This window comes from Ursus americanus, chromosome 2 (assembly GCF_024610735.1).
Source record: "Ursus americanus isolate L20-20 chromosome 2, mUrsAme1.1.p, whole genome shotgun sequence".
NCBI classification, from domain to species: domain Eukaryota; kingdom Metazoa; phylum Chordata; class Mammalia; order Carnivora; family Ursidae; genus Ursus; species Ursus americanus.
Window position 1 is genome coordinate 37775657 of NC_142128.1, and position 18194 is coordinate 37793850.

Here is an 18194-nt window from a genome sequence, read left to right on the forward strand (position 1 = left end):
GGCTTCAAGCAGCCGCGCGGCCAGCCCCGGCCTCGCGAACGGAAGCGGCCTTCCGCCCGGTGCCGCCCTAGCGGCCGGAAAGAGTTAATGCTACAGAGTGTCCCGGCCCGCCGCGGCCTAGAGGGGCCTGCGCGCGGCTCTGTGAGCGGCTGTCACCGCCCCGCGTCCCCGCTCCGGGAGACGCTGCGCGACCGGCTGGTGCCTGCGTGGCCTTCGGGCGGCCGGCAGCGCCTGGTGTCCCGAGCCCCGCCTGGCGAGGGTGGCCGCCCCTGCGCGCGCGGGGCCCTTGGCCTTCCCGGGGCTTTCGTCCCGGTCGGGATCGGCGGCCCCCGAGGGCTTGTTCTCTCCTCTGGGCCGCGCGTCCCTCACAACGTTTACGTTTTCCTGGTGAGGTAGGTTGCAGCCGGTGAGACGGGTCCCATTTGTAGTGTCCTTGACAGGGACAGGGAGGCGCGGCTCGGCTAGGGTCTCACGAGCGACGGGCGGCGGCCCCCAGTATGGGATTCCGGTCCCCTGTAGTCTGGCTCCCGCTCGGTCCGCTCCGGCATGCTCCCTGGATGATGGAAACCCCCTTTCCATCTTGTGTCCCTTACAGTCTCTGCTAGAGTTCCTGAACCTTACTTCTCAGGATCCAGGCATTTCGGGTTGTCGGCGTCTCCTCCTCATCAGGGTTCTCCTAACGTCAGCCTTCGCCAGGCAACGGGTTACGTGTTAGGTCCACTACGTGCAGGCTGGGCTAGAGTGCACAGGGCATAGTCTTGGCTGCAAAGAATCTGGCCAAAGGACCCGGCACTTTCGTGACCATAAGTAGATAACAGAGGCTAGGAAGAGGGGAGCCCTACGCTGAGCGCTGCGGAGTCCATGGAAGTGGAAGTTGACTTATGGTTGGCGAAATGGTAAGAGACCATGAACCTGATCTGTCTGCACCACAGAGTGGGACCACATCCACACAGAGGGAAAGCTGGAAAAGATTGGGGTGTGAGAAGATCCGTCATACGTTCTCACTAAGTGTGATCGGGCTACATTTGGAGGAAGACTTAACAGACAAGTTCTTGTAGCCCTCTCAAGGGGTGCGTTGCATGGCAGTGAAGAGACCGCATTTAATAAAGTAAATCCTGGAGCATGGCTGGAGGCTTTTTGAGGGAGCTTCTTTCCAGGGCATTTCACCTGGAAGTAAGGTGAAGGTGGGAATGCAAATGGGAGACCAGTAAGTACCGGGCCATTATATTACTTTTGCTTGTAGATGGAATCCTGTTAGGCTTCTCTGATCCTTTCTCAGTGAAATCAAAGGATTACACACGGGAGGTAAGAATAAGCATCTGTCTAGGTCACTTGAATAGGTTTCAGAGCAGGGTCATTTCCTTGGAATCCGAGTCAGGTTGAGACTTAGTTTCCTCAAAAAAAAATCCTTTCCGGGTTTCCAGAACCAGGGGACAGTAGTGCTCTTAGCATTGAGATCATCACCATCAGGCCCAAGGCTAAGCACATACTTGGAACTTACTAATGTGAATAAATGAAGTTCTGCCAGTGGTGCCCTTGCATGGGACTGACAGGCCTGATTCATGACACGGGTATGGAGGTGGTTGGGGGAGAAAAAGTGGGAAAAGAGACCCTGTGAAAGCAAGAAGGCGGCACAAACTGGTGAAGAGTAAATGAGGGCCAGTAATGATTTTTGTAGTTTGAAGCCTGTGCCAGAGTTCCTTTCCCTTGCTGTGGAGCCCACCAACATCCCCCCCAAGACTTTCCTTTTGAAATCACGATCCCTGCCTGGGCACTGCTAAAAAAAAATGATAAATGTACAGCCGGGAAGCGATGACAGCAAAGACGTGAAGTTTATTCTGAGATACCACACCACTGCCATAGCGGGCTGAATGTTTTCCTGCATGACTGGCTGGAGTAGTAATGCTGCTGTTGACTAACCAGTTGCATCTTTTCTTTTTCCATTTATATTCGTTATAACTGAATAATTCCCTTAGTTCTGGCTGCCTTTTAGAAAGTTGCTTCATCTTAGTGTGTATTTATTCCACACCCTATTCACCATCATATTCTATCAGGATTCCCTCAGTGCTTCATAATCTCTTGAAATCAAGATGTGCATGAATAAGCAACACCCAGAAAATGGTGAGGACGCAGTGGCTCTGGTTGAGGACGTACAGAGTGGATCTGGGCAATAGGTAAGGAAAGGCATTCAGAACCTGGTGAGTTTCGTTATGAAGAACTGAGTGAGAAGCACAGGAATCTGGGTTAGCGGAGAGGAGCCGTTGAGAAATGCACAGTAGCCCTCTGTCACCCACCAGAAACTAGGACCTAGCTTGGGGTGGTCCCCTGCCGTTCCTTTTTGGGTAGAATTTCTCATTTGCCGCTATAACGTAGACACTGATACATTCAGTGAGTGTTTAGGGTCCCTAATACAAATGTAAAACCTCAGAATAGCTCCCCACAGAAGGCCAGGGAAAGGACAACTATCCCTCACCCAGGGAATCAGGAAAACTAGAGTTAGTGAATTAATAAAACCCAGTGTCTCTTGCATGGAAGATTCCCTGAATGCAGATGCTGTGTGTTCTACACTAAATAAAGTTGTATTAGAGCTGCTCCTGCGCCAGGATTAAGGGGTCAGTATGGGATAGTGAGGAGTCTCACAAAGTCGGCACCTGTCCAGTTAGGGACTAGGTCTGACAGCTGGTCAGTGTAATGATCTTGTACATTTTGGGAGAAGGGAGGTGTGAAAGGCACAGGAGAAGAAAAGGAACATGGCTTTGGTTGTGGGAGATTTGTGGGAAGGAGGCTACTAAGATCCCAATCCCAAGTCTGGGAGAGGCACAGAGTAAAGAAGTGTGGGTCAGAGGGATGCTGTAGGCTGAGCGCCTCTGTGGTCAACGGGAAGCAGCGCCCTGGGTGCGGAGACTGCATGACTGGAATGGGAGATGCTGGTGTCCCCAGTGAGGAGGCAGACATGTCCTCGGGCTGCAGGGGAAGGGTGGTGTTGACATAATGTGGAGAAGGCAGAGCCATGTGGTGGGGACACATTAGGGTCCAAGCTGAGGAAGTTCATGAAGGATCCACGGGGTTGAAACAATAACACCTAGGAGGGAGTGGAGAAGAGCAAGCAGTAGCACATGTATGGAGTTAGAGACTGGACAGGTGAATAGCGGGAGCCCCTACATGCTGACAGCCATTCTGCTCCAGGTCTCCTTGCCCTCTCTCTGTGGGGCTGGTCTATCCCTTGTGGCCCCCAGCATTTCAGAGCCAAGCTCTTAACAGGAATGCTAACAGTACAGAAATGTAAGGGTTAAAAGAGCTCCCTGAAACTGTCTGGGATGTGAAAGGCAGAGTAAGAAGTGGAGGTGAGTGGGGCAGTGCAGGTTGATAGCACTTCTCAGGACGCCAGCTGCCTCGCGCAACCACCACTTGGTCACTTGAAGGACCAGTTAGAAGCCTGGGACGGAAGGGGATGCAGGTGGCTCTGAAAGACACAAGTAGCTCTGATGTGACTGCCGCGTGCCACATATTGGGGATTTCACAGTGAACATGACAGGCGTGGTCCCTGGCCTGCAGGATCCTACCCTCCATGGGGAAAATGGACAACAAGCAAAGGAAGAAAGCAACTTTTGGGAGGCACGTGGGTGGCTCAGCCTTTAATCATCTGCCTTCGGCTCAGGTCATGATGCCAGGGTCCTGGATTCAAGCCCCACATCGGGCTCCCTGCTCAGTGGGGAATCTGCTTCTTCCTCTCCCGCTCACTGCTTGTGTTCCATCTCTTGCTGTCTCTGTCAATTAAATAAATAAAATAAAAAAAAAAAGAAAAGAAAGAAAGAAAGTTTGGGATAAGTGCTCTACAGGAATGAGCAGACAGATGTACTGGACTAGGACCGCAGGCAGACAGGAAGTGGGCACGGCCTCTCTGAGGGGACAGCTGAGCTGGAGGGAGGGAGGAGCTGTGTCAGGAGCCTCAGGTGGGAGAGGATGTGGCCTGTTTGGCAGAGAAGCAAGGATTAGCTCTGACACCCAGGAGAAGAGGTCGAGGAGGGAAGGTGGGAGGGCTTGGCGCTGCATCCTGCGGGTGGTGGCAGCTGCTGCAGCGGCAACAGTGACAGCGTGAGCTTACGCTTTACAAGAGCTGCTGGATTCTGGGAAGGCACAGGGTGACAACAGGATGTGGCAGCAGAGGACCAAGTCGGGGAGCAGACTGCAGGGTGAACACAGAAGGGGCCCATATGAGCGCTCTGTTTAATGCTGGGCGAGCTGAACAGATGTGGCGAGGCCCGGACGTGGGGGAGAGGTGCTCCCCACTCCAGGCTGCGGTGCTCGCATGCTGCAGACGTGTGTCTGCTCAGCGCTGGCCACGTCATTCTGCTCGGTGCTTGCATCTCATGATCTTAATCACTGCAAGCCACGTGAGTGAGACCAAATTTTATCTTTTTTTTCTTCTTACAGGGGTCTGAGAATATTTCTCTTCTGTTCATGTCTCACGTGGTTTCCTAATGCCACTCTCAGGTTTTACAGTCCCTTAGGCAAGAATTTGTAGTGACAGATGATGGGGTCTGTTTGCAGGTCCCAGATTTTGGGAAGGACTGGAAAATGCTCAATGACAAGACAGCCCTGTGGGGAGAAGCCAGAGAGTTCCCGAAATGCCACCTGAAACGGGGGGTTCATCCAGAGGAAAGCACTTTGGAGGGGTCACGGAGGTCACAACAAAGAGCAGGGGAACACTCAGAAGGTAAGCCGAGGTCTCTGCCCTTGGGAGGGCAGAGGAGGAGGGCTGGGGAGGAAGGCGGGTCTGAGCTTGAATAGGCTGCGGAGATCCCCATTAAATGCTTTTGAAATATACCCTCAACACAAAATTTCAAATGTTACTTGCTGGTAACAACACTTAGATAGGGTGGAGATTTCTTTTTTTTTTTCTTTTTAAGATTATATTTATCTATCTGACAGAGAGAGATGGCCAGTGAGAGAGGGAATACAAGCAGGGGGAGTGTGAGAGGAAGAAGCAGGCTCCCAGCCGAGCAGGGAGTCCGATGCGGGGCTCAGTCCCAGGACTCTGGGATCACGACCTGAGCTGAAGGCAGACGCTTAACGACTGAGCCACCCAGCCGCCCCAGGGTGGAGATTTCTTATGTGTAGCCCTAATTCTCCTTCACGGCAATTTAATTCTACTACTTCTAAACCAGGTACATTCACACCCGCACATCTGCCCTCACCTGCAACCAGCTCTTCATGTACTTGAGACAAAGACCCTATCTCATCCAGCTTAACTTTTTTTTTTTTTTTTTAATGAGGGGGCAGAGGGGAGGAATAATTCTCAATTTTAATTGTTTTTAACAGGTGTATTTGCTGTAGTGTTTTTTATTTCCTTAAGCAGATGAAACAATGAGTATATCAGTATAAACCTTGGTGTTTCTTTCTTTGTAATCCTTGCGAACATCACTGTTCTCTGGTGTGTGGTTTCTGAAGCTTTGGGGTTGAATGTGAAGGGGGCAGGACTCACCGTGTGCCCAGCTCTGCTCCTGCTGCTCAGCCTGGCTTCGGGCTGCTCCGATCCCTAGTACTGTGACCTCCTCAGGATCACTGACTTGCATGTGTCCCCCGAGGTTCCGTTAATAAGGTAACAGAACGAACCACTTCCTTCTTGCAGATGGATTTCTGGGACGGAATATATTATGCTGGCCTGAGAAAAATGAAAGGCTTGAGTTACTGTGGCATTTTTAGTACTAGGGTCATCTCTGGGTGGTGGGGCTCAGAGCTTCCCCCCTCCATGAAACATTTTTTTCCTGTAATGTGCATATTCTGCTTTAGAATGAACCAAGTTTTTATTTTTTAAATAAACAGCTATTATGCCAACAGTCTGCTGAAAGAGCGTCTCGCCACACAGAGGCCACTGGAGCTAGCGGTGGTCCTCAGACTCTTCTGGGGGGCAAGCGCGTTGGGGCGCATCCCCAGAGCTCCAGATACGGTGGGTGCAGGTGGGGCCCAGGAATATGCATTTCTGACGGGTTATCAGTGCTGCTGGCCTGTGACCTCCCTCGTCCCCTGCTCTGTGGCAGCCGCCCTCCACCAGAGGCTGGTTTCTCCCCAGCCTGGCTGATGGCACAGGCGCCCAGGAACCGTTCCCAGAGAAAGGTTCTTTGAGACCGGGAGACTATGTGTAGGTCAGTTGGGGCCCAGTAAGCTGTGCTTGACGCCTGCTGTCCCCAAGGTTCCCATTTCACTCTTAACCCCGAGCTCCTTCTTACCAGAGATGTTGGAAAGATCATGCGGTCCATCCACTGGCCCTCCCTTGCACTGCTGGGGAGGACACAGAGGTCGGAGAAGGGGTCTGGGCCGATGGTGCAGCTGCGGACTTCCGGGATCCTGGCTGGGAAGGTAGGAGACTAGACCTGCCAGTCTTGTTCCCACCCAGAGCTGGTAGGACTCCTGACTCTGACAGCCAAGGGATAGGAAAGTCCCCCAGAGCCCATTAGCCCAGCTATCAGGAGGGAGCGGCCTCTGCTGTTGGCGTGCTCACTGCCCTAATGCATGGCCTGCTCCAGGCCACGGAGTCTGCCTCTTGGTGTTGAGGCTTTTCCCCTTGCCCATGAGAGCCGAGGTCCGCATCCGCCAGCCTCTTTCACGGAGTATGTGCCGTGTTCCCCGTGCAGCTCCCTTCCTCGGCTTCCTCAGCCTGCCATGGGCCTCCAGCCCAACTCTCTCCCCTTCCCTCCTGCTCCAGCATCACCCTCCTTTCCTGAGCTGAGCGTGTGCCGGCCACGTCCTGGCAACACACTTTCTTCTCGTTTCTGCCGAGCTTAGGGCAGCCTGTTGTTATTCAGCTGCCAGCAGCCAGGCCGTCAAGAGTAGAGGTGAAATCTGAAGACAGACTAGCAGATGACACAGCGCTGGCCTCTTGGCCTCAGATGTGTCACTGCCTGAACATCCAAAAAGAGACAGTATAGGGGGCCTGGTGGCTCAGTTGGTAAAGCGTCTGCCTTCGGCTCAGGTTATGATCCCGGGGTCCTGGGATTGAGCCCCCATGTCGAGCTCCCTGCTCAGTGGGGAACCTGTTTCTCCCTCTCCCTCCCTGGTGCACGGACTTGCTTTCTCTATCATAAATAAATAATAGCTTTAAAAAAAAAAAAGAAAGAAAGAAAAAGACAGTATACAAAAACAGTAGGTGGAATCCAGGGCTTTTTCCCCAGGACCACAGGGTTTGGAGCTTGAATATACAACTGGAAAATGAAATTAGGCTATGACTTAGCAAGAAGGCTGAATCCTATGAAGAATTCCATTTAGGTATTTCTCTCTTATGATGCTTTACCTGTAACTCCTCATTCTGTTCTTTCTCCACAGTCCCGTGTCTTTTTCTTCCCTCAGGTCTTGAGATCAAGAACAAAGCTAAAAAAGAGAATCAGAAATGGGATGATTCAGGGCAAGCAGAAGTGACGAAGAATCTATGGAGAGAGTCTAGTGAAATTTTTTGGCACCCTGAGCCCAAGAGAGGCCAGAAGGGTGAGCCTGAGCCAAGAGAGCAACGTAGATGTTCTCCAGGGGAGTGTGAGGGGAGACCCCCGTCCGAGGACAGGAGGAGTCAGCAGACACTCCGTGCCGGGGAGAAGGCTTGTGCACATGTCCTGAGTGGGGGAGACTGCTCTCAGGGCTCTCCCTGTCGCCATCAGCCAGTCCCTGAACTGGAAAAAATGTCTAAGTGCCAGCAGTGTGGGAAAAGCTTTAGCCAAGGTTCTTACCTCATTCGGCCTCAGACAATCCACACAGGAGAGAAGCCTCACAAGTGTAGCAAATGTGGAAAAGGCTTCAGTGAGTGTTCCAACCTCACTGCCCACCTAAGGACGCACATGGGGGAGAGACCCTACCGCTGTGGGCAATGTGGGAAAAGCTTCAACCAGAGCTCCAGCCTCATTGTCCACCAGAGGACCCACACCGGGGAGAAGCCTTATCAGTGCACTGTCTGTGGGAAGAGATTCAACAACAGCTCCCAGTTCAGTGCTCACCGGCGAGTCCACACTGGGCAGAGCCCGCACCCCTGTGCGCACCGTGGGAAAAGCTTCAACAACAGCTCCCACATCCGTGCCCACCAGAAGACACACTGGGGGGAAGCCGTATACATGTTCTCGGTGTGAGAAAAGCTTCCCCAAAAACCCTGTCCTCATCCACCATCGGGGGGCACACAGAGAAGACACACTCACACCCCAAGAAGGGACACATGCTGCAAGGGTGTAGGAAAGCCAAAAGATCAATTCCCTAGTGTGAGTCTCTCCTGAAAGCTTCCATCGGCTTGTGGAGGCCTCTGCCAGCCAGTCCATGGCTCAGCAGGAGACTTACAAGTGGATCTCAAGCAGGAAGAGGAATCAGCATAAGAGTGCCGAGCTCTCTTTCTAGGTCTGCCTGTGACCCACAGTCCTGTGTCACCAGGACTTCCATCTGCTTTGAACACAGGATCCAAAGTCCTGCCAGGAAACTAGGGCAACCTTGTTCTGAACAGAGAATGGGTGGCTAGTGGTCTGGGAACTGTTTCTGGGGCAGGTCAGAGAAAAAGTTTTCCCTCCTCATGGGAAGCATATCTGGAAGTGAATGACCTCTAGGCACCTGCTCTCAGGAATGTCTTACCTCAGAGTAGGTCACCCAGAAGAGAGCAAGGCAGGAGGGACAGCTTAAGCCACAGCGTACCACTACTCTAAGTGACTTAATCTCAGACCAAGTGTGACATCTGGGTTCCTCTTTCTAAGATTCTCCTCTGTATCACCCCCACCCAGGTTCCTAGTTTCTTGTGTGTTACATTTAACAGTTTCTACAGGTTTATAAGTATTACTATTTCTTTTTTTTCTTAATGTTTTATTTATTTGACAGAGAGACAGCCAGCCAGCGAAAGAGGAAACACAAGCAGGGGGACTCGGAGAGGAAGAAGCAGGCTCCCAGCAGAGCAGGGAGCCCGACGCGGGGCTCGATCCCAGGACTCTAGGATCACGCCCTGGGCCGAAGGCAGACGCTTAACGACTGAGCCACCCAGGCGCCCCAGTATTACTATTTCTAATGAAAATAAAGGTGCTACTCACTCCACTCTCTTGGCCCTTGGTGCTAATATTCTCCATTAAAACTTTATCCTCATGCAGGGGCCCACAGGTTCCCAAAAGAATCCAAAGATAGAGCCTGTTTTAGTGGAGAACATAGAGAGGAGCAGGAGAATTGGATTGGAGAGGTTTGCACTTCCACTGAGAGGGAACATCACAGGTATAAGGTGAAAACAGGGGTGTGGGAGAAAGGAATGGGGTGTCAGGAGCACTAAAAACCAATCTAAGTCATATTAATTTTGAACAGATATTCAAGCTTTTGTGAAATCTCCATGATAAACGTGGTAAAACCTGGGCACATCGTCCTGGTTCCTGGCCTGTGCACACAAGCTGTTAGTACATTGTCTAATTATGGTGAAAGCAATGTCATGGTCTCTGCTTCAGTCTTTTTGAGGAATTAAACAAGAACAAAGAATGTTCTACCTCAAAAAAAAAAATTAATTTTGGGGAAGAATGGGAAGGAAGGCAAGTCCTTAAGAATCTATTTCAGTGTTTCCTCCTGTTGAGCCTTGTATTTCCTGGTTCTTTGCTATTCCAGGTTCTTTAGTAGCCAGATACAATGTGGTCGATGAAGTAGAATCACCTCACCAGACCTTCGGAAGTACCAGCAGCAGTTGCGCAGCACCAGCCAGCTCCAACACCCCCAAGATGTGACCAGCCAGGCAGGGTCTCTCTTCCAAGTCGTGATTAATCCAAACTTTTCGCTGTGTTCCCCCAACTCCATTTGGAGTAGCTGCTCCCTGCACTTATGGCGGATACCTGACTGCCTACCTGTCGTTGATTCACACAGCCTGATCACTGCACTAGGCACTGGAGAATGAATCTGAAGTAGCTGTATAAAACCTAACACCTCCCAGCCTCTAGATCTCCTCTCAGGTATAGGACACCCTCCTGGTATGGTTCAGCCCTTCACATGTCTTGTAAGAAGCCAGTTTTACCTCCTATATATGAAATACTGAGACTCTCCATATGGTTTCTCTCCATGTGGTTTCTAAATGAGTCCCTCCCTCACTGAAACATTTTAACTAACTGATATAATTTCTCAACGGATACTTCCTTGCTGAAGATTACTAACCATTCCTACAGGCAAGATCCAGTATTCTCACAACCTAAAGAAGAAGGCCAAAGCCACAGATCACCCCCACTTCACAGATACCTGTTGTGGTTCCTCAGTCTAAGATGGCAGAGAGTGCCTGCAGCCAAAACAGGAGTTGGATCCCTCCAGCCTCCTGACCCCACTTTCCTCTGGCCACCTCTTCTCAGCCTCCCCTGGGAGGGGACTACCCTACCAGTCAATGCAGGAACAGCCTGGGGAATACTGAGACCCTGGGCTCATCACACGCAAATGTCTGCTTTCCCTATTTTAGCTCCAGCCTCCCAGTCCTGGTACTCATCCTTGGCTAGCAGACAGTGAGGACTGAGCGATCATTACTCATGGAGAACACAGAATCCTAGCAGGTACCCTACGTACCTGTGGTAGGGGTCACGCCTCAAAGAGTGAACTTTGTGCAGCCCTGCTCTGGCAGATGGAGGAAGCGGCTCAGACATGCTCCGTGGACTTGGCAATTCTAGTGGCACCTCTGGAGTTTTTGCAGAAGTTTGAGATTTACTGAGTATTGCAAGTAAAGTCTGGATTTCCTAGGAGACCCAATGGACACTGCTATCATAGGTTAGGTGATGTGCATAGAGATTCGGGGCAGGGAGCTCGAGTTTGAATGTGGGTCAAGTCGATTCCAAAACCTTAAATTACTTCAGTCTTTCACTCCCGCAACCTGTCTGGTCAACACTCTGTGGAACCTCAGTACACACACCTTCTAGTGCACGTTAGTACCATCAGTGTAGTCTTTTGTGCCAGGTGCCAAAGGCCTGGGCCCCTGCTGAGTATGTGGGCACAGCTTCAGATTCCTGTCACACCCACTACCACCAACTCTCCCAGATGTGCTACTGTGCCGGGCACCAGAGTAAGAGCTCCGTGGATTAGACATGGCGCCTAAGAAGCTTTTACAGCCTTAAGGTGGAAAAGGCAAAGAAGAGATCTCATTTGTTACAAGCATGGTTACACAAGTTCCCCTTACCATCGAGGTATTATCCATTGGAGGGCATCCAGCTTAGCAATAAGAATTGTCCAATGGAATCCCTGATTGGATTGGCTTTAGGGTGAAGACTTTATACTCAGATACAGTAAGCCGTAAGCAGATATATCCCATGCGGGCTGCCTTACTGTGGTTTCTGGGGTTGGCCAAGCACAATGGGGCCTCATACACTCACCCACAGTCTCCCTCTCACCATGGCTTCCTAGCCTCTGCTAAAACCTGGGCTCTCAATCATTTCACCTGTATTTTTCTTCTTTTTCAACTGACAAGCCACTTGACATGTCCAAATGGGGTCTTCTAAGTAGAGATGTGTCCCACATCGCCCTTCCCCCAGGGTAGTGTCTTCTGATCTATCACCCCTCTGTCCATGCTGAACTAGCTCCCATACACCTGTTCAAAAACTTCCTTATCAGTCTATATTAAAGATCAGACACTCTTCCTTAGGTGACAAAAAGGCCCCACAAATGCCCCAAGACATAGACTGATTCAAATATGACCCTGCTCAGAGCTATCATGGAATGAGCCTTTTGAGGAGAGGACCTGAAGGAATTGTGAAGCCTACATATGGAATGCAGGTGTCTCAACCTAACAACTGCACACCAATTCACTAGCTCCCTGTCCCCAATTCAGGTCACGACACAACTACAAGGTCACATCTATGATGTCACAGGCACTGACAAACTCTCATCCCTGATCCTTCCTGCCTCTCCCATTTCCAGGCTGAGACTGTGTATCTCACCGTTTTCTTAAAATAGTTGGGTTCCCTTTTAAGGCCCCATGGTCTGAATGTGAGTTCTGGCTCTTCTCTTGGGAAAATCCCTGAGCATGGATTTGTGGACTCCAAGAGAAGCTCTGCAAATCCCAATAGAACTACATAGTTGCTGGATCTTCTTGGGAGCACACACACCATCACCTGGCACCTTACCTCCCCCATGCAGATCATCATACAGGCTCAGGGAAGAAAAGTATAGGTATAGACATTCCTGGAGAGCCAAAGCTAAAAACGTAAATGAGGAGTGTGGTGTATGTGGCAGAACAGAAGAGTCAGGAACCCAGGGTCACACTAGACAGTGGCAGAGACCACTTCAGAGTCCTGTCTGCTCAGGGCAATGCAGGGAGGGCCCTGGCAGCCCCTATGCAGAGGCCTGCAACTCTGACACCTTGCAGCACTGCTCTCAGCCCCCAGCTTGGCTCATTCTGGCCCTCTCCTGAGCAGAAAATCAGTTATATTAGTCCGCTTGGGGGGTGGGTGTGACCCAGACGCTGAGCACACAGCCAAAGTTCTCAGAGCTTGCTGAGCATTGCAATTCCTGCACCATAGAGCAGGCCTCTTTAAAGGTAGTAGGTTCTCACCACAGAGCTTGCTCAGGAGAATACACCTACAGAACAGAACATTTAGGTTCATTTACAGGGGACAACTATCGCCCTTCTTTCATCCTTGGGAACAGGGACCTACTCAAAGCTCAGTGACTGTGAGGGTTCAACCTCACTCTCCTCCCACCATCCTTCCTGCACAGGGAGGAGAAAGCCTGATCTCGTGGGAAAGCTAGCACCCACACCCATCAGGAAAATAAACAAGCGCTTAAGAAGCAGCAGAAAATCAGGTTTGTCCACCTTCTTCCAGCTGCCCGTCCTCTCACCCAGGCCCTCAACAACCTGGTCTCACTTTCTCTTTATATACTCCCCTTCTCACCATACTTTGGTCTCCCAGGTTCTCACTCCAAATCCTGCACCAAGGTCACCAAGGTCACTGCCTTCTCAGGGCTTCTTGGATGACGCCCTCACCCAGGCCTGGATCTCCCTGTGCAGAATAGTCAGGAATTGCTTCAGCTCCAGAATCTTCTTTGATGCATCTTGGGCTGCTGCCATCCACAGCAGGCCTCCCAGAGATGGCTGAAGGCCTCAAAAGTCCAAGCAACTGCAATCTGAAGAGCTGACAGGACATCTCCAACTTGCCAACCCCTTAAAGACGTCAGGATCTGCCTTCAGCCGCCTGAAAGAATGTGAGCAATAAAGAGGAATTCACCCCCAATGGATGCTGAACAATTCCTACAACTTCAAAGAATCACCTCCAGGTAGGCTTCTCCAATAAAAAGTGCTCTCTGGAAAGAGAAAGTGGTGAATGTGAGACTTCATTTCTACTTCATTTTCCTAAGTGTAGGAAAAAAAGTACAAATTTCTTCACGGGGTATATGACAGGGTGACACCTAATGGAAATAGCACTGCCTTTGGCCACAGGTAGATCCGGTTTCCAGTCCCTGCTTCACTCCATGCTAACTGATTTGGGGCAAATTATGCACCTTGTCTGAGTCTCTTTTTCACATCTGAGGATAACAGTACCTATATTGCAAGAATAAGAAAAAGATTAGAATGCTATTTGTAAACCCTCTAGCTCTGTGCTTGGCAATTAGAAGGTGCAGAGTAAAAGGTGTATGATAGTAAGAGAAACTCCATCTTATAGGAATTTCTTCATGGTGTATCTCACCACCTGACATGTACTTATAGATTCAAGGTCATTCCCCTGCAAGAACGTAAGGCTCTTGGAGAGCAGGAATTGGTTTGTTCATGACAGAATCATAGTGCCTCCAATATTGTTCGGTGCACTTAACTATTTGGCAAGTGAATGAATGGGTTAGAAAATACAAACAAGACTGAGGTCATCAGACCTGATTAACTGCTTAGTTGTCAAGTACTTAGACATCATGAAGAATACCAAAGGAGACGAAACTGGTCAGTTTGATATGTCTCTGACATCTGTCTTCCCTCCATTTCACTACCGTTCTAAACAGGATTGCTGAAACTCAGCACTACTGATATCTTGGGCCACACAGGTATTTATTGTGGATGGATTGGGGGGGGGGGAGTCTGTGCATGATAGGAGACATGTAACTGCATCCCTGGCCTCCACCCTCTAGATGTCAGCAGCACCTCTGAGGTGTGACCACAAAATTGACTCCATTGTTACCAAATGCCTTTTGGGGGCAAAATCCTCCTTGGTTAGTAACCCCTGTCTAAGGACATGTCATTAGACCAGGCTGTTATAAAAGCCTTCATCTCTCCACCTAGTCTTCCTACAGAGCAGATCTGGACTTCCTGACTTTCCATGTATCTGATCCAATTGTATAACTAGTCTTTTCCAAAGCCCTGGAGACTTCCTGTTGCCACTGAAATAAGCCAAGAACTCCAAGCTTACAAGGCTGTCCTTGGCATTCAAGTCCCAACCAACCACTCCGGACTCACTGCCCACTACTCTATGCATATTCTCCAACCAGCACAGGTGATCCAGTCTCAGGTCCTGGAACAAACAGGCTCTGGGCTTTCAAGCCTTAATACCCTGACCCACAAACTTTTCCTACCTAAACTCTTCTCAGGGTTCGAGTCACTGAATACAAGGGGACTGCAAGTCTCTGTCCCTCCCAGCCAGGGGAGGAAGGGCACCTGAACCTAGAAATGTAGAAAGAAGGAAACTTTTATGTCCTGAAGGAGAGCACCATCGAAAGGCAAGCACCCCCACAGGATGAGTACTGGCACTACCACTACCGCCTTCTTGAAGCCTCCGAATGCTCTGAACTCTTCGGCCCTGTCTCTAACTCTCTCTCGCAAAGCGCCTTCTCTAACTCCACCTAATACCAAGATGTTTCTGGTGGGTTGACTTCTCCACTCGTTTGGGAGCTCTCTTGAGGACAAGGGCAGTGTCTGAGTGCTCTTCCCAGACAACAGGCCTCAGTGCATGAGTGCTTCATCGGCGTAAATCGCAAGGGCAGGAGGCTCGGAACCTTTCAAAGGTTTCTCCGGGGGGAAATGCACGGACGGGTGCCCCGCAGGAGGACGGGTGCCGCGTAGGGGACAGGTGGCGCGCCGGCCACCTCCTCCCCACCCCCACCCCCGAGGGGCGAGGTCTCGGCACACGGCCACTCGGTGTCTTCGCGTCCCGGGACGGAAGACCACAGCTGCAGGGTAGAGGGAGAAGCCGTAGCGCTCGGTGCCTTCCCAACAGGAAAAGTCAGCTTCACACGCGTCACTCACCAACAGCTCCATCTTCTCCAACGCGCTGGGTCGGAAGCTGCCGCGGGGCATGCCGGGCCGTTCAGACGCCGTGACGCATGCGCAACGGCTCAGCCGGAAACGTGCGGGGCGGAGCACGCAAGCCCAGCCTGAAGAACCTTTCTCTTTCTCTGGTTTCCGCCTTCCGCTAATCGACAGCCCTCCTCACCAATGAATCGACAGGATCTTCTGCGCGTCATGCTCTGGGGCCAAATCCGGGTATTTCAGAGAACCCGGGTCCGGGCTATGGGTGTTCGTTAACTCTCTCCTGTTGGTTATTGCTCTTCTGTTGGCCAGGCGCTTCTGTTTCTTGACTTGGATGGGTTTTCCTTCCAATACAGGTGTTGCTCCGAGGGTTTTACAGATGTCATAGCGGCAGTAGTCAAAGACCGTCGCGCTGTTGGTTTGCTAGGCGCAGTTGTATACACGTCCGTATTACGTAATCCAAACAACAATCCTATGAAGTCAGTAGTATTACCTTTTTCATCCTCCGGAAGAGGAAACCAAGACTGTTTTTAAGTGACTGTCATGACAGAAGTAGGGCTAGAACTCGCTTCCAACCCAATGTTTTTTTCCCTGTTTCATTTTTCAAAATTTCATGAGTACCGCAAATCAATCTCATATTAAAAGTTATTCTGTCCATTCCTATTTCCCAAGCTGCACTCTTTCCATAGGAAATAACTTTCTTGTGTATCTTTTTGTAGCTTCACGTGCAATTTTGCCTATTTATCTTAACGTTTTTGTTTCAGTATGACTTCTTTTTTTAAAAGCTGTTGCGTTCAGTTATGCACCATATTCAATCTTCAATCATTTCTTCGATGTACAGCGAAACACCTTCCTAATTTTCACATACGTTTTTGTATTCTTCTAGAGTGGAATATTCTGGATTTGTTTTAAAGAGGGAGATGATAGATTGGATGCTGAGTGTGAGCGTAAGAATAGTGAGCTGTCTGCATTTTCTGGCCCCTTTATCCATTCATCATTTATGAAGACACTACTTACACAATGAAGGAGTAGCCCTCCATCAGGATATAAATGGAGGGAGGTGGGATGTGAAATAGACTGATAAACTTCCCTAGGAAAAATTTCCACTTTGATTAAAAACAACATGAACAGTTTTCACTAGATACTCCCACATACATTATATAACTATTTGATCCTTACAATGTTCCTGCTGGGTATTCTATTCATTTTACATATGATGAAAGGGAGTGCTGGAGAGACTAGATCCATTGGCTATCATATCTCCTTTGCACAGTATACCAAAATGCCCAAGGCTCTTGGCTCCTAGTGTCATGAACTTTTTAAGGTTTCTTGATGCCTCTCTATTCGCGGGGCATTGTAACTAGACCACTACACTGACAGGAAGGAGAGACAGAAGAGTCTGATTTTGGGCGGGGGGGGGGGGGGGAGGACAAAACAATGGCAGAGCAGTGCTTCTCTGTAACCCTAGTTACATGTCTCCTCGGCCTCCTAAAATCTTCTTTAGTGCACCGTTAAGGTCCTTGTTCCTCCAGCTTAGATGAGAGACTGGAGTATGGGTGTAACAATGTTAAGAACAAGATAAAGATAAGGAAATTGGTCTGACCAAGGAAGTAGCTGTTCTAGGTGAGAGTTAGTTGGAGGTAACTATCCCAAAGAGAATTCCTGCACCACCAGGTGGGACCTGTTTGTTCCTAAGTCTTTGCTTCTCTCTGTCCGTGGCTTAGTAGATCCTTGGCCAACTTCTTTTTTTTTTTTTTTTTTTTTTTTTTTAATTAATAATGATTTTTTATTATATTATGTTAGTCACCATACAGTACATCCCCGGTTTTCGATGTAAGGCTCGATGATTCATTAGTTGTGTATAACACCCAGTGCACCATGCAATATGTGCCCTCCTTACTACCCATCACCGGTCTATCCCATTCCCCCACCCCCCTCCCCTCTGTAGCCCTCAGTTTGTTTCTCATAGTCCATAGTCTTTCATGTTTCATTCCCCCTTCTGATTACCCCCCCTTCCTTTATCCCTTTCTTCCCCTACTGATCATTCTAGTTCTTATGTTCCATAGATGAGAGAAATCATATGATAGTTGTCTTTCTCTGCTTGACTTATTTCACTAAGCATTATCTCCTCCAGTGCCGTCCATGTTGTAGCAAATGTTGAGAACTCATTCTTTCTGATTGCTGAGTAATATTCCATTGTATATATGGACCACAACTTCTTAATCCAGTCATCTGTTGCAGGGCATCTCGCCTTGGCCAACTTCTGTAATGCAGATATAGTTAACAAGGACCATCCCACGGAGACCAGTAGGAAGATGATTGTGATCAGAAAGACATTGAACTTTTGAAACGTTTATGGCCACATGTGACTTTATCCAGGCAGGCACCTCATAAAGTAAGTGGTCAACTGTCCCTCTGCTTTTCACAGAGGGACAGCTGTAATGTGGCAAGCATCTGAACTAGGGAGTTGTCAAAAACATTCTGCAAGGCTAGGGTTGCCAACTTTAAGTAGTTGTATCACTGCTTGACTAAAGCATGGTGGAAGACCAACAGATGACAATGTGTGGCCAAGGTTATCACCGCTGAGAGAATGCTCTCTGTGGAGTTGAGGGCCAGGACAAAAAAAAAAAAAGGAAAAAAAAATAAAAATCAACTATAATCTTATGGCATATTTGTGTATGTCTCCAAGTTTCCTAGCTTTCTGGGATTATCATATTTTTTATTATCCAAATAAAGAAGGATTCTTCTTGCGTGGATGTAAGGATGTTTTTGTTTCACATTTTTCTACAACTTTTCAGTAGACATCTCATTTGTGATACACATCCAAGTTGATGCATATAGCTCTACATTATTTTTATTGCTGTATAATATTCCACTAGTGTGACTACCATATTCATTCATCTGTTCTTCTGTAAAAGAACATTTGGGCTATTTCGGTCTTCTATTACGAACAATGCTGTCCTGAACATTATTGTATATGTAAACAGATGTATTTTTAAAGGACTTTTGGGGC

At 49.3% G+C, this 18194-nt stretch overlaps 1 protein-coding gene and 1 long non-coding RNA gene across 4 annotated transcripts; one reads left to right on the forward strand and one right to left on the reverse strand.

The window, feature by feature from the left end:
* The first annotated feature begins 9 nt into the window (after positions 1-9).
* On the forward strand, positions 10-9048 carry LOC123783666 (uncharacterized). The gene is given in 5 exon segments (XM_045784563.2): positions 10-392; positions 596-896; positions 6234-6360; positions 7348-8071; positions 8073-9048. Coding segments are annotated over 4 exon segments (1005 nt in total). The 5' UTR covers positions 10-392; positions 596-881; the 3' UTR covers positions 8212-9048.
* LOC123783669 (uncharacterized) lies at positions 1810-16907 on the reverse strand. Of its 3 annotated transcripts, none has more exons than XR_015720792.1 (5): positions 15179-16907; positions 12846-13145; positions 7292-7368; positions 5486-6352; positions 1810-3767 (listed from the first exon to the last, which is right to left on the reverse strand). It is a non-coding gene; the product is annotated as an uncharacterized LOC123783669 (long non-coding RNA). The 3 variants fall into 3 exon arrangements; XR_015720791.1 differs by having other exon boundaries at positions 12938-13254; XR_015720789.1 differs by having other exon boundaries at positions 12846-13254.
* Positions 16908-18194: the final 1287 nt, after the last annotated feature.